The sequence below is a fragment of the Cadophora gregata genome, assembly GCF_030347475.1.
Source record: "Cadophora gregata isolate MNR1 chromosome Unknown scaffold_7, whole genome shotgun sequence".
Taxonomy (NCBI): domain Eukaryota; kingdom Fungi; phylum Ascomycota; class Leotiomycetes; order Helotiales; family Ploettnerulaceae; genus Cadophora; species Cadophora gregata.
Genome location: NW_026695930.1, coordinates 1,850,440 through 1,866,279, shown reverse-complemented (window position 1 = coordinate 1,866,279; position 15,840 = coordinate 1,850,440). Strand labels below are relative to the sequence as shown.

At 46.9% G+C, this 15,840-nt stretch overlaps 6 protein-coding genes across 6 annotated transcripts; 3 read left to right on the top strand and 3 right to left on the bottom strand.

The window, feature by feature from the left end:
- Positions 1-74: 74 nt before the first annotated feature.
- On the bottom strand, positions 75-2,059 carry GAP1_3 (glyceraldehyde-3-phosphate dehydrogenase 1; the record flags this gene model as incomplete). The annotated part of the gene is made up of 3 exons (XM_058507002.1): positions 75-1,419; positions 1,477-1,684; positions 1,762-2,059. The coding sequence occupies 3 exons, from the start codon at positions 2,057-2,059 to the stop codon at positions 75-77; spliced, it is 1,851 nt and encodes a 616-aa protein (XP_058357733.1).
- Positions 2,060-4,171: 2,112 nt separating this feature from the next.
- ONS95_013356 (uncharacterized protein) lies at positions 4,172-5,403 on the bottom strand (the record flags this gene model as incomplete). The annotated part of the gene is made up of 5 exons (XM_058507001.1): positions 4,172-4,203; positions 4,264-4,462; positions 4,524-4,725; positions 4,778-4,944; positions 4,993-5,403. The coding sequence occupies 5 exons, from the start codon at positions 5,401-5,403 to the stop codon at positions 4,172-4,174; spliced, it is 1,011 nt and encodes a 336-aa protein (XP_058357732.1).
- Positions 5,404-7,339: 1,936 nt separating this feature from the next.
- Positions 7,340-8,270, top strand: ONS95_013355 (uncharacterized protein; the record flags this gene model as incomplete). Its single annotated transcript, XM_058507000.1, has 2 exons — positions 7,340-7,360; positions 7,416-8,270. 2 exons carry the CDS (start codon positions 7,340-7,342, stop codon positions 8,268-8,270), a joined length of 876 nt encoding a protein of 291 aa, XP_058357731.1.
- Positions 8,271-10,047: 1,777 nt separating this feature from the next.
- ONS95_013354 (uncharacterized protein) lies at positions 10,048-11,583 on the top strand (the record flags this gene model as incomplete). Its single annotated transcript, XM_058506999.1, has 2 exons — positions 10,048-10,295; positions 10,365-11,583. 2 exons carry the CDS (start codon positions 10,048-10,050, stop codon positions 11,581-11,583), a joined length of 1,467 nt encoding a protein of 488 aa, XP_058357730.1.
- Positions 11,584-12,271: 688 nt separating this feature from the next.
- ONS95_013353 (uncharacterized protein) lies at positions 12,272-13,515 on the top strand. Its single transcript, XM_058506998.1, has 2 exons — positions 12,272-12,469; positions 12,649-13,515. Exons 1-2 carry the CDS (start codon positions 12,422-12,424, stop codon positions 13,360-13,362), a joined length of 762 nt encoding a protein of 253 aa, XP_058357729.1. The 5' UTR covers positions 12,272-12,421; the 3' UTR covers positions 13,363-13,515.
- ONS95_013352 (uncharacterized protein) lies at positions 12,272-15,490 on the bottom strand. The gene is made up of 3 exons (XM_058506997.1): positions 15,196-15,490; positions 14,548-15,116; positions 12,272-14,465 (listed from the first exon to the last, which is right to left on the bottom strand). Exons 1-3 carry the CDS (start codon positions 15,276-15,278, stop codon positions 13,507-13,509), a joined length of 1,611 nt encoding a protein of 536 aa, XP_058357728.1. The 5' UTR covers positions 15,279-15,490; the 3' UTR covers positions 12,272-13,506.
- Between the last annotated feature and the right edge of the window lie 350 nt (positions 15,491-15,840).

The following is a 15,840-nucleotide window of genomic DNA, read 5'->3' as shown; positions in this document are numbered from 1 at the left end:
TGACTGGACACAAGCAAGCTTTAGTACAGCACAACAAGGATGCAAGTATAGAAAATATTTCCCGGTATAGTTTTCTAACAGAAAATCTTGTAGATCCTCTTCCACCTTGGCAATCTGGCATGCTCTTCTCGCTCTTGTTGGATCAACAGCGGGGTGTCCAACTCCCTCCTACCAGTCTTCAAATCGATAGTCGAAGTTCTCATGATCGGAGTGTTGTAGTAAATCTTGTACGGAACGTAAAACAAGATCACGACAGGAGCGGCCAAATACGCAAGAAAGAAGTTCTTCGCGATTCCAGAGGGGCTGAGACTGGCGTAGCCGACGGGCCACACAGCAGTCCAGAACTGAGCAATCAAAACCAAGCAGTTGAGGATGAAGCCAAGCCATGAACCATACACACCTGCCTGCGACGTGAACGCAAGCTCGTCGAGCGTGTGTCCTTGCTTCTTCCATGCCGATCTGAATCGAATGTGGGCCAAGCAAATGGAACCCCATGTGAAAATGGATGAGAGACCAGAGAGCGAGTACAGCCAGTTCAGTGCTGTGTTGGCAGTATCGGCTCCACCAGCTACAACATAACAGAGAAGACCAAGCGTAGATGCAACACCGATGGATACCAGGGGACGACCTGTACGGTCGATGTAGGCGAATATCTTGGGTGCTTGTCCTTGTTCTGCCAAAGCGCAAAGGGTACGAGAAGAGCCGTAAATCGAAGAGTTGCCAACAGACAAGACAGCAATGAGAATAACCACGTTCATGACACTGGGTAGACCAGAAATCCCGGCATTGTTGATCGCGATGACGAATGGGGATGCCTTGGCTCCACCACCGTCAGAACCCAGAAGTCTAGCATCACCGTATGGTACCAACAAACTCACGATTGTGAGAGCGACCATGTAGAACAGAGCGATACGCCAGAACACCTGTTTGATGGCTGTGGGAAGAACCTTTCGCGGATTCTGGGCTTCGGCTGCAGCAAGACCGACAAGCTCGGTTCCGGCAAAGGAAAATGCAGCAGTGACGAACACGGAGCAAAGACCTTTGAATCCATGGTTAAAAGCACCAGATGCAATGCTGCCTGCTGGCTGTCCATTTTTGGTGTATCCTGCATAGTCTGCAGGCACACTGTTAGAATCCCAGAAACGACCTCCAATATATCCTCCATTGGGACCTCCACCACAGTTCAAAATAATTCCAAGAATAATGAATCCAATCACGGCGGTGATCTTGATAATGGCGAAAACAAATTCAGCTTCTCCGTATCCGCGCACTCCGAAGAAGTTGATACAGATAATGACGACGAGGAAAATGGTCACAAATGCGGCAGCGTTTGTATCCTGTGCTCCAGGCCAGTATTGTAACGTAATTGATGCCGCTACAATTTCAAGCGGCAATACTACTAGCCACTGCACGGCATAGCTAGGACTGATGTCAGCACTTCCGTTACAATTAAAAGAGAATAACACGGGAACTCACTTCCATCCCATTGCAAAACCCCACGCTGGGTCAAGAAAACGTGTTGAGTATGCCGAGAAAGATCCAGAGACAGGGAATACGACAGCCATCTCTCCAAGAGCTTGGACAGTGCAGAATATCATGATACCAATAATTCCAAAGGCGATGACTAGTGATGCGGGACCTCCTGTAGAGAGGGCCGCTCCGGAAGTAACGAAGAGACCAGTACCTGTCATTACACGTCAGGATCTTGTTCCTGGATTGCCGAGTTCGACTGGATGATTGACGTAGGGACGAAAGACTTACCAATTGATCCACCGATAGCAATCATCTGCATGTGTCTGCCTTTTAATTTCCTCGAGAGTGTTGTGTTGGCAGTAGCTTGAGCAGCTGCTGCATGGTCATATTCTCCTTTGGTGTTGCCCAACGGGGTTTTCATCACTGTCGCGTTCGGATCTCGCTTGAAGCTGTCGATGAATCGAGTCTTCCATGGTCCTTTGGGCTCGTCCTGCCCAGCAAAAGCCACGGCTGCATCCTGTGCAGTGTGGTCACTACTCCCAGAGCTTTGTTTGCCGTTGCCAAAGCCCTTCTCGGCGTCCGTCATTTCGTGTGGTGCAGATATTTTGGCGTCAGTTCCACGATGTCTTGTCCAAAAATGATCTGCAGGTCCCGTCACAGGGTTCTGGATGCCTTTGCAATAGCGTATATGGCGCCAAGAGATGTTCAAGCAATACCAAGCAGAACAAGACTTTTGGAAAGGGGGACGAAGCGCCTTTTGAACCGCATGGCTGCGGGTGGCTTTCCTCGGCGGGTAGGCAACGATCTTGCACTCCTCTCCCCAGCTCCCATAACCGACATTTTTCAGGATACAGTCATCCGTAATACTATCGACCTTCCTTTGTCATTGACGTTTGAGCCGAAGTGTCATCTCAGGTGAGTATCTGCAATGTCGATCTCAATGCATCTGTTAACCTGATTCGATCATAGAACACTCTACTGTGGATCTCCATTCCTTCTCGAAGGCGACTTTACGAAATATTTGGCAAATGATATCAGTGGCACATATCAACGTTACTATTTTCTTACGACATCGCTCCCTCTAGTGCTACCTCGTGCTGATAGCAACCCTGTTTGTTCTTAGCGATAGGCCAACTCAGTGGTTCTGGCATCCCGTTCAAAAGGCGGGGGCGGCGCCACAGACGCCCCAAAGCTTGAGCGCTACAGGGTGGATCGGCCGCATGCGACAGGCATCGTCATGTCTGAAGCCGTGGTATCCGGAGCCACCGGGCCAATCAATAGACATTTAGTAAGCTTGAACGAGGACAAAGCCGAATCTGACATTCCAGATGTGGGGAGAAAATTTCTGCTGTTGTGGCTCTTTATGGCGTTTTTGATCACAAATGAAGGCGCTTGTGACAGACTCCTTTGTTATCCTTCCAGTAAGTCAACCGCATTTGTTCTTATTGTCGAAAAACGAATGCGAATATCAAGTTCAAGCTTGAGGAAAGGAAAGAACTTCAATCTCGAGGCATTCACAATTTGCATCTTCAGAGTACGGCATGGCCGATAAATGAAACCCTGTCTTACCTACATATCAAGTGACCTGGTGTGATTTCTGCTTCAGCCTGCAATACGATCATACGAGTTTAAGAAACCTGATTCCTTGCCTTTTCTCTGTCTGCTGCTTCCTCCTTTTGAGCTCTGTTAGTTATTTTGCTTCGTCACATCAGTAGAAGAGTTGGGCTGAATCGTATTGTTGACGCACATTAAGGTGCTCAATTCTTTCATCTTTATCTCCACATGCACCACAACGACATTCTCCTAGACTTACGAAGTTATCCCCAGGGGTATGAGCCCAGAGGATGGTCTCAAGGAAGAAGTCGCTCGGCATTTCATCTCCGCATGGTGTCCTACTGCAGAATGATGATCTTTTAATCACAATCTCTGGACTCAGCATGGACACCACAGATATTTGGTTTGTACATATATCAATAGTAAAGTTTTGCGGTGATCGATTTGAGGTTTAGCAGCCGGGCTCCCGAGTACGATACCGTGCTCGCCGCCGGAACTACAAACTTCAGTACGATTGCGGCCTCGTTGACGGATCCATGTTTTCGATACTTTCCTTGCCCAAGAATCTTCGAAATTAAAATATTCTTAGATGATCATCATTTATAGTTCTAGCAATTCGATGCTCAGTTGTTTCCCATTCTGCTAAGAATTGACCTCACCGATATTCCCTCTAAACTTGAAACAATTTTACAAGATTTCTCTCCACACTGAGGTTAATCGCTATGTGAATACAAAAGAATTCTAGAAGTATTGGTCGGTTGAAAATATATGTACAAGATCATTCTTTCTGAATGATACAGCAACAGTAGTGGTTTGACGAAAATGCGAGAGGGCAGAAAGTTTGTTTACCTATTGTGACTGTAAGCTCGCTTACCACTCGCTAAGGCTACCCCGCCATTTTCGCCTGGGACATAAATTCATCGTCCTACAAGATGTCAATGGTCGAGGATATCGATAGCAAATGCAACTCGTGTCAACAATTGTTTGTTTCTGATAAGCACCGAATACGGATATCAATTTATGGACCATCTACATCTGCACTCGTACATTACATAGGAAACCATTGCCAACCCTTACAATCCTTGCACTACACAGAACAGATTCGATAAGAGTTCCTCACGCTCAATTCACACGGATTTGAAGTTTACATGGCTTTACCAGGAAGAGCTGTGAGCCCTGTGAAGAGAACATCCGTTAGCACACCACCGTCAAGCATTTAAGATGACACCAACTTACATCCTTCAGTATCTTCAGTAACTGTCTTCTTGACCTTGCACTTGTTGATTGCTGCCGCGTTCTGACTCAGGAGTGGCTTGCCGTTTCCACAAGCTTGGAACATGCAAGATGAGTCCATAGCTTTCTGGAGCGAGTCGCCCTTCCAGCCGAAGACGTAATCACCATGAGTCGCGTATCCAGTACTGTCACCCATACTCCACTATATGTGAGTCAGTATAAAGGGCGACTGTAAGCGGACAATGGAGAAATGGAACACATACAACGAATGGCTGAGAGCCGTCAGTTGGCCACAAGGACTTGTCGTTAAACTTCGTGGTATCCCACATCGTTTCATATGCCAGCTGGGGCATGCGAACAGGATGAGAGGCTGGGCAAGGACCGGCCTCTTGGAAGCCGCCTTTGGTTGTGCTGAACATATGAGATTGGTGGTCAGGGCTGTCAACATTCTTTCCATCCCAGCATCTGGTCTCTTTTAGCATAAATTCTGTGGTCTGTGAGAGAAACACTAGCTCACGATGGGAAGTGATGGATTGCCATTATGCCAGCAGGGCATGGCTTTGTCGGGAAGTCGGGAGTCTCGGCTCCTCTGGTCAAGACTGTTTGGAGGCAGGTATATGCAAGACCTTTGGCGACGCCAGCTTTGGTGTTCACTGTGGGGCTACCCACCGTCATGCGGAATCCCTATGTCTCGTTAGCCTTCCGGCTCGATTATTCGTATCGACAGCGTACTGGAGGGAAAGCTGTGATCTTCTTATTTCCATTCGAGTTGAAGTCCTTCTGGGTGTAGTAGATGGTCATACCATCTGTGGACCCCTCCAGCTGAGCATTGGCAAAGATTGGGACACGCTTATAGGTGCCATTGCGAGCCTTAAAGTACATGACTGCCGTCCAGTAGTTTGAGAAATCCTCGGAGAAGAAGCATGAAGTGCAAGTAGCTGTCTCAGAGATATTGTTCTTCGCACCCGAGCTCATTGTTGGAGCAAAGGCATTGCCACCAACGATTTGATGGACATGCGCTGAAGGGATGCTTCCCGGTTCAACGAGAGGATCGAGTCGCTCAATACTGATAGTCGAGCATCCAAACCGAAGTCCAGCCTGGGACGGTGCCACGAGGGCCAGGGCGAGTAAAAGCCAATTCATGTCTGAGGCAAAACAATAATCAGGGACACACTTGAGCTCGTGTAAGCTCTCCAGAAACGAGCCGTGGAAGACCTGCTGAACTATATGAACGTTCGTTTCAAGGACCAGAATGACTGATGGCATGAAAGCATTTGCCGCTGTCTGGGATTTACAGTGCTGAAACACTTGGCTTTCGTTTATCCTAATCTGCAATTATACGCACCTAATGTTCATAGGCTTCCCCGCATTCCTCTATTTATCCAGAGAACTCGATGCAACTTCATATATGACAAATGGCTCCCTTCTAAGACCTTGGAAGGCAAATCATGGCTTCAAGAGTAAATAACGTCTCTCGAACTGGTCTTCCAATTTTCTCGCCAGACGTGATTGGTGCTAAGATCTACCGGCTTGCACTTCGACTGGGAACAATTTGTACGGCGCATGTTCTGCCGGGGTGCTTGAATGCCGAGTGCTCATGATGCTCCACAGCAAAGTTGATGTATAGAATACTACGGAGGCAGAGCCAATCATCCAAATGCCGAGTAATCACAGGAACAGACACAATAGCCAAGACCAAGGTTTTCGCTCTTTATTGAACCTTCTAGGTGAAATGGATGGTTAGTAACTCAGCGCACGATTGTCATAGTCCCCTGGTTCTGTTGGCTTCGACTGGCCGGTCTCGAAACGCAGTTGATGTGATAGTGAGTCAAGGAAAACCGTGGATTATCATAGTATTCGAGGAGATACCTACAAATACGACCGACTGACAAGGAGCTTATCATAAGATTACATACCCATATCCTGGGTTTTCATTGTGGCCGTTCGTCGTAAGGTTCTGTGTTAGAGAATTTGGAGTAATAGTCGGCTCCCCTCTGTGAAGCTGCGGGAACTCTCTACCTGAGTCCCGAAAGTTGAAAGGGGAACCGACTATTACGCTTGTATGATTCCAAAACTCATTGATTTCAATCGTTATAGTTGGTAAAAAGACGTATTGGTTTGTTCCACTTTTTCCCATCACAGCAGTTTGAGAATGGTTGCTTGAGCCGAAACATACGTATCACAGAATCTACTTCTTGAGTATGGCTATGGGATGTCTCCTGCAAAGTTTGAAGAAGTCCATAATACCGTGAGATACACCAGTTCAGTTTATAAATGCCGATGAATCTCCGGAGCCGACACTCATGGTCTTGGGGAGGTAGTGAAGTTGGCGGCCATGCCGTTCGAGTTAGGAGCGGCTTGCATCCCAAGTCATCACTTCAAAATTACCAACCCACGAGGAAGCCTAGCAACTGTAAACTCGACTATGACAATTGATATCTTATGATCTTTATGCATATAATTTCCAAGCATGTTGAGCTACGCAGAAACGTGAGTCTTGGAGGGAAGCTGTGCCAGAGGCTGCACCTGCTGTCCCTGCGTCCACTTTGTTCAGACTTTCAAGATAGGTTGTAAGTAAGTACTTGTGAGCCATGATGGTGTTTTGAATTTATTATTTTACTTTTGTTATGATCTGACCATCGTGTCTCTGTCACTAGATTCGACAGAGCAGACTACAAGATACCTACCTACAGTGTACGTATCACAGGAGGGTGATGTCATGTGACTAAGAGCCGGTCTCCACTCTATTTATTAGTCAACCAGAGATTGAGATACAGATGGTACTAGTCTAGTTCCTTGGACCTTGTTCTAGTCTCAGAAGTGACTTCGCTAGTCTTTCGCGTATATGTCTAGTTTATTTTCCAACTGCAATTACATATTAACAAGGCAGTTTCTGCACTGCTCATGACTCCTCCAACCCCTTCAAACTCTGTTCTATTTTACACCCAAGCTCAATCACCAGCTTCAATCACATTTTTCATAAGTAAATTTACAATAATCAATAACTTGGTCGAGCTGTTCTTTCACTCTTTTAATCACTTCAGGACTTCGAGACTCAGCGCTCATAGTTCTCGACAACATGTCACTTACGGACATACACGTAAGTCTGCTCACCTCAGACTCTAGCTATGAGATACTCATAGTTTATCTTCCAGTCAAAGACATGGGCAGAAAAAATAGTGCTACAGCTCCAGAGCAGCCTCCTGTCACTTCCCGGAGAAGTACGGACAAACATCTGGAAAAATGCTCTGAAATGCCCACAAAGGGCACTACCATACTCGCTACACGATTCGACCAGCTGCGGATTTGGCTACGTACCTCTGGGGTTTGTAGAAACCACTTGTGGCATTCCTAAGCACGATTGGTGGGCTTTCAGGAAGTCCTCAAGCAGAACAACCCTTGGGAGGCTTATCATTACTAGTCGGCAGATGTACGTCGATATAGTAGGCGGCAACTTGTTCTATAAGGCGAATGCCTTCAGCTTGGATGTATTAGAACGAAATCAATTCTACGCTCTCGACCAGCTGAAATTGGATTGCATCACCTCATTACATTTTACTTGGAGGCGGCCGTTGGGGAACACGCCAGAAGACACACCAAAACTATTCCAAGATCTCGCCATGTGTCAAAATCTGAAATATTTGGTCCTCTCGCTTTACATAACAGTGGTCTTAAACATAGACCCCGATTCCAAAGGCGAGACAAATTTCAAAATATCAGACAAAAGTCTCGATAATATACGCAATCTCCCAGCTTTTCGAGCTCTGAAGGGACTGAAGACCTTTGAACTGAGGATCAGAGCAAGTTCGGATACCGGTCACACACTGGTTTGGAGAAGCTCAAGAGATCCAGATATAGCCAAATCTGCAACTCCACGTAAACAACATAACGGCAGGATAGATCTGATATCATTCGAGTCAATACGCATTGGACTACATAATAATATCAAATTGCGGCAGCTAGAGGCAGACTTGAAAGCGCAGATGTCACAGCCTCGACTTGAGAATTAGCGTGGACCTGGATTGGAGCTATGGGGACACACGGAATCGAGGATGATTATAGCGATAGACACTTATGAGCACCAGTCCATCTTCTGAAATTGATTTTATAGTAGAATGTGACTGAGACAGCTCTTACCTGACTCTAGTCTTGTAATTTCTGTCAGGCGAGGAGATGGTAGTAGGTGGCATATCTCCTCCCTTCAATTCAACTACACAGCACAAACATTAGAATTCTTAGATTTCAGTTACATTCGTAGAATATTCTATTCGCAAAGTTTTGCAAAGCTTCAAATCAATTCATAGCCGCATTTTGGAGCACCAATGCTTTTCCCAAAACACAAAGACAATACCAAGTATCAGTATCAAAGTTGACGCGGTCAATTGCGATATGCAGTTTATAATGGGAGGGCAACCATGTCAGAAGGTCAGAGTCAGTTGCCAACTCAGGTATTTGTGCTTTCCCACATTTTTGAGAAGTTACTTTATTAAATTTTTCAAGTCTGCAGCTTGACCTAAGTCACCCATTTGAGGACAGCTTCAAAGAATTTCTGATGACGATTAGCCGAGCCCATCTCGAAACACCTGACCCAACCACTTGACCAGCTCAATGTTGTGATTCCTAAAAGTTACAATGGCAAGGGCTGTACGGAACATGAGTCCAAAACATATGAGCCAATCTTGGAGAAATCATATTCTGTGCCCAATCAAAAGTCACAACTCAAACTGAGCAGACATCTCTTGCTTGTCCCATTTTCTCTCTTTTGCCTTGGAGTACCACCTTAAATTTTCATGCCAAACTAGAAAAATTCCAGTCAGCAAAGTTGAAGGGACGAAAGCCAAGCATTGATACTTTACCTTGAAATTTCTCATCTCAAAATACCAGCCCATGCCAGGACTCAAAGTGAATAATGACATCTTCAATCAAATGCACAGAAGTTAGTGGCAACGGTATAATTCACTAACCTTCAACTTTGATTACCCGGATATTCTACTGGTACTGCTCACCTTGGCACTACAAAGCTAAACCACCTCTTCATTCACCATCTGTCGTTGTCTCACAGGAGCTTTTCACTCGAAGAAAGTGAAAAGGTGAGAGACTTTTCTCTTTCCTCTTTAGAACTACTTTCAGATTCATATCCACCGACGAAGGTATTCTTCAATATGCAGGCCCACCACGATTATTTAGCTTCGAACACCATATGAAGTCGAGCTCAGATTGTATGTGATTGCACCACTGCAAGCGACTCCGAAAAGTGGGTCAGATCTGTTGATTCTCGGTTGGAACTGACTCAAATCGAAAATGTTATGTTCCCTACCACCTCGACCTCGACATTTATTTCTGCATTGTCCTCAGTTGGAGCTTTCTCTTTTTTGAAGAACTCAAAATCCGTAGCCTTGCTACCAGACTCTAAAACTTCCAGATTTCGACTGGCTCGAAAGTTTTCAACTTCCACGGCTCAGCCTCAACTCTGCCTTTCTGAAGCGGCCCCAGGTACCTTGGCGTCCTGATTTCGCGTTTCGTGATTGCATGGTTTGGCACACAACGAGGCGGTTTGCTAGGTTCGGAGGTATATGAATCACGGCCATTTCTGCGCAATCTATCTGAACACTTCCCTTCGTTGGTGAAAGGAGATATTGGTTGGATGTGAAGAGTTGCCCCTATCTTGCTGACCTGAGATCACAAGAAAGGTCAAAATCTCTCGTTTGTCCTGCTTGGTCTCACCTTAATAATTTCGCACCGGCATCGGCAAAACCACCCCAAACAGGGAAGACTGTGGTTATCAGCATGCAACCTCTCATCTTGCTTCTCGCAACAACACTCGCGCTTGCACAAGACCAGCCACTTCTCACTGTACCTCCTACCCCACCTGAGCCTTCTGAGGTGAATCCGGTAACAACAGTAACGTCAAGTTCTACCTCTGTGGTAAGCTACGCTACCAGCGTTGTTGAATTCAAGACAACCCTAGATGATGGCAGTGTCAGCTTGGTAACTATTGTCACAAAGCCTCCAGGACCACCAGAAACAAGTGTCGTGTGAGTATTAGAGGACGTTACAAGTGTAAGAGTTTCGAAGAATGGTTCTGACTTACCTCTCCGGTGTAGTATCGTTACCACCACAAGAAGAAGGACCTCGACAGTATTTCAAGTTCAGTCTTCCACGACCGCCGGTTCTATATCGAGTTCAACCGTGAGCCCTTCGACTTCCCCAAATAAGACCTCAGCTTCATCAACATCTACAACTCCTGGAGTTTCCACCTCTCCCACAACCAGCGACACTCCACCACCAGCAAAGAAAGGCATTGGAACAACAAGCATTGTGCTCATTGTCTTCGGTATCCTCGCCGCATTCGCCATGGCAGGATCAGCAGCATATTTCATGAAGAAGCGACGTACTCGCGAGGAGATGGAGGAGCGTAACGCTGCATACAGAAACCGTGATTGGAACAGCGCTCGACCGGTCATATCCTCACCGCTCAACCCTGCCACTCTCGCTGAGTTGGACAACATGGTCATGATTCCTCGATCAATTAGCCCTTCCAACAAACCTCCCAGTCGACCAGCACGACCTGCCAGCCTGTCCGAGTCCGTACAAGAGACCATGAGAGTGACGCCTGTGTCTGGAATGAGAAAAAAAGCAACTGGTTCTGCTCTTTCAGGAGGCACATCGGCCACACTGATGTCTGGAGCGAGATCTATGAGCCCTGATCCTCTAAATATTGTCAAAAAAGGCAACTTGAATCGAGATAGGTCGGGCACGAACTCCAGCACGGCTCCCCAGTTCGGAGACTACCACACCCGCAGTCCATCAGGATCCGAGCCATCCCAACTCGAACAGCTGCAAGAACTAGAGCATGAGTTGGTGGAAGAGTCCCGCACTGGCAAGCTGACTGAGAATCCTACCTATGTGAACACCGAACCAGTGAGACTCGAAAATCATGGAAAACCTGCTGGCGACTCTGGCCGTGGGAGTCCCTCGCCCCCTATTATTCTCTCCGAAAGAGCTGTCGCCAGTCCCCGCGAACACAGATTCTCTGATCCCGATGAAGATGACGAAGACGTACGCGCAGCTCGTCGAGCTTCTGCCCAGCGAAAGCTTGACGGCACTTCCCTCCGCTCGACATCTACCTCGCCGCCTATGTACGACTCAATCGCCGCTCGGGCAGAGAAGCAAAGACTCATTGCGCAGAAACAGAGGTTGATTGCTGAGCAGCAGAAGAAAATGGGTGGGAAAGAGAAGAACATCACGGACTTCAGTGCTGGAGCGATGCCGACTTACTCTCCTCCTCCACCCTCTGGCCCGCATCCTAAGGGATACTTCTGATCTCTTCTATGAGATAGATATGTCAAAATCATAGTTGGGATCATGGGATGCAAGAACCTGGGATCTGTGGGAGCGGAGTGGGGTTGATATTGTAGTGATAGGATACCTCTGCGGCATTGTCTCATGATGGAGATCGCGTTTCTCGTTCGTTCCGTGCATCTAGACGAAGGGACCTCTGATCTTTGATTCCTATAATAGCGTTGAGATTGTATGCCGGAGCAGTTCCAATCTAAGCATAGACGCTTGGGGGCAGAACTCTTTGGATCTGGCTGCTCATCGTTAATCTGACTTCTCAGACTTCCCAAAATACAACTTTGTCTGAATGGATGGCAGCTGGCAGGTAGACCGTTTACCAATTATTCTGACCTTATATTGCATCTCGAAGCGTATCCAATCTTCAGAATGACAAACGATCGGCATGCTCGTTGTCTCAGTCCTACTGCTTCTGCTTCAAATGGTTGTACACTCAACAGGTGACAGATCCATAGATCTGCACTAGTCTAGGTAATTCAAAGTAACAACGTAATGGATTTGAAAGAAATGAGTTTGTCTTCTTGATGTGACTGACAGTGAAAAGTTCGAGGAGTGAAGTGAAGCGACGTGAAGTGGTGGATCGGCCGCTAGCTCGAAGACAGCTCAAGTGTCTTGGCTTCGGTGTTAAGGTGTTACCGCCCGCAAACGTCATATCACTGACGTAGAGGGAGCGAGGAACAAGGAGCCATCAGATTTGGAGAAGATTGTGAAGAGGTATTGATGCTCGAGATTGAGGTTTTCTTTATTATTACTTCCAACCATACGTTTAGAAAGCATCAAATCTAGAAAACATCCAATCATCAACATGCCTCCCTCTGGCCTTGCAATCATTATTGGAGCCGGTCCAAACACTGTAAGTGGATTTATTCTCACCTCTATCATACAGAATTTCGGTTATGTTTTTTCATTGAATGAGACCATGTCTCAATGGAACAGAATACGTTTTGAGCCATATTTGACTCCTCATCACGTCCACTCTCCTCGTCGTCTCATCAAGCCGAAGCAGCTCGAGAATGCTAACTCTCCTCCCAGGGAACCGGCATCGCCAGAATCCTCTCACACCCAAAGCATGGCAACCTCGCCGTAGCCCTCCTCGCTCGTCGCCAAGAAGGTCTCAACAGCGTACGATCCAACCTCAAAGAAACCTCTCCAGGCAGCATAGTCGAGACATTCCCCACCGACACCTCACCCGACAATCTTAAACAGGCCTTCCAATCTATTAAGTCACACTCCTCATTCAAAGACCTGAAGCTAAAGGTGGCTGTTTATTCCGTCAAGCACTCCAGCAAGAAACCCTTCATGAACGAAACGTATGAAGAGTTCACGGAAAGTCTGGAGCAATATGTGGGAGGAGCTTTCACGTTCGCCCAGGAGTCGCTGAAAATGTTTTTTGAACACCACGGCGAGGCGCCACTTTCTGAGACATGGGAGAAAAAGGGGACTCTAATTTTCACTGGGACGCTGGGTGCGTTGAGATGCAGTGCAGAGTTTGCAGCGTACGGAGCGGGGAGGTCCAGTGTCAGACAGTTAGCGCAGACTTTGGCGAGGGAGATGAGTGCCAAGGGCATTCATGTCGTCCATACTATTGCCAATGGTGCGATTGAGGACAAAAATGGCGAGGATCAGAGAATCGGGAAGAAGATGAGTGCAGATGCTGTTGGAAAGACGTATTTGTGGCTTTCTCAACAGGAGCCGGAGCTCTGGACTCATGAATTGGACTTGCGGCCGGCTGCTGAGAAGTTTTAGGGCAATAAAAGGTTGACGAGGGAGCATCTATCTGTCTCTGTAACTGTACATCTCAGAGGTCGACCTTTCGTGTGTAGTTTCTGCCATTCCAAAACAGCAGAACTGTGCTGCATGAGTGGTGATTTGATGTCATCATATGGTAGCTCAGAACTTGAGAATTGTCGTCCGATCAACCAGCGCTACTTTACCGGGGACTGGCATGAAACATCGTACCTCGGCCTCACGTGTGACCAGATTGTAGCCTAAAATATCTCCACGGGTGCAGCGTATGTTCTCGGGTGCAAAGTCGCCTTCGTAGTTATCGTCCTCTAGATCCATGATCCATTCTGCGAGCTTCCCAACCATCACACTGTCCCATAGAGCCTCTCGACGAGCTGGTGTCTGAAGTAATTCAATCGCTTTCCGTCGCAGAGTACGGTGGGGGCAATACCATGAAATGGCGTATAAAGGACATATGGTGTGCATCTCGAACATATAAGTGGAGTTTGGTTGGCTCATGTTGGGATGCTTGAGCAGCTCCTCGGACAAGGTTATCATCTGCTCAAACTCTGGCATAAGAATCTTGGTGTCCGGGGTCTTGCCATCGTAAGTCCGCATCATGAAGGTTGTAACATATCCAGCAAGGTACATCAACTCGAGAGACGCAGCACAGAATCGATCGTTGGAAGTTTTTGTTGTGAGGGAGCTTTCGAGAATCCGCGAGAACGCTGCCCTCCAGGCATGAAGTTCTGCAAGGTGCTTGAATTTCCTATGAACATGCTCGCGTGGTATGGATATCATAAAATCCAACCTCAAAAAGCCTGAGTAATGAAATGTTTCCGGGAACATAGCTGATGTGAATTGCAGGACTCTCTGCATCGTCGCAATGAGCGAGTCTCGGGCATCATTTAGCGAGGTAAATTCACGTGGTACCTGAGCTACCACCTTGAATTGGTCCGAAGGAGGCAGAAATCTTTTAGGATATCTGGGATCCAAGAATGCCATGGCTTGAATGTCGATCCGACCGAATGCATTGATTATCTCTTTCTCAACGCTAATATTTTGAGGACTTGTTGGTTTATCTAACAAATGCTTCTCGACTAGATTAAGCCCGACGACAGCCTCTATAACTCCTAGTTAGCTTCTGTGGTAACAAAGGAAGACGAACTCAAAGTTGTGTTGCTCATCCAAAGATGCCTCACTTACGTTTCACAGCAGTCCCAAAATTCCCGGCAAATGATTCGAAACATATGATAACGATGCAGGTAATCAAAGTAGTTCTAAGATCTTGCGTCCCTCCAACGGATGCCTTCCTCATAGACTGGAGAGCCTTTTGATATTGATGGAGAGCGAATTCTTGGTGGTTTGAAGCACCTTCACTTCCCCTAGGAGGTCTGCTGTTGCATCCAAACGCAGCATTTGCTGTCGACTTCAATGCGGCAATCGCAATGATGGCGTGGCGAATGGAATCATCTATCTCGCAAGCTTGCAAGACTAGATGGCTCCAAAGGTCCGATTCGAATGATCCCGCTAAATGCGGAGCGATACCTTCTCGAAAATATTGGAAATATCGCAGTTCTTTTTGATCCTGGAATATCGTGACCCTCGGCTGGTAGATGATGGGTTCAAAATAGGCCGATCCTCTAGGAATGATGATTCTGATGGGGGGCAGTGATGTCGTTTTATTGGGCTTGGCGTATCCATCACATTTTACCCCAAACTTTACGCATCGATTACAAACAGGCTTGCCTTCGTCACATTTGACTCGACGTATTCTAGTGCCGGTCAGAAAAAGTCCCGTCATCTGATCACGTGGAAAGGTAAATATCATTATTGGGGGCATGTTGAACCTACTTGCATGTCCTACATCCGGTTCTCGTCTTCGGCTTACTGGCCCTGGTGATTTTCTTAGAGGTGGTGTCTGGCTGAGGGGTCATGATTGTGGGGAGAATGTTAATGTTCTATTTGGAACAGACAACTATTATGTTCAGATTGACGAAAGATGAGCGCGAAAGTCGACGTCTTCAACACGAGGCCAGGATGTTATATAACTCCTCCAAGAATTTAAGGCTGATGTGGACCGACGTTGTAGCATGCCTACGCCGTTGGATGCATTAATGGGACCTGAAGGAGATGAGGCTGCCGTCTATGCTGACTTGTCCTGTCGTAAAAAGACGTCCAAAAGAAGGAAGGGCGGAGCCGGGGTCTGGGGCGACGAAGTGGACCACCAGGGGCCACCATGGACCAGATTGGTTGGCTCGTAAATAAGCACAGTAACCGATGTGATCACGACCCATGCCATACATGTAACCTTGCAAAAGAACTGCTTCACTTTTGTTTATATTTTCATTGCGTGTTACAATTGTACTAGTCGATAATGCAAGTCACAGAGTGCTATGTCTCCTATTATCCTCCGCAGACTTGCCTCCAAATGGTACAATCCCTAAGAACATGTCAAGATTCAATGTCTTGACCACCAGCAACCTCACGAGGTTTCAG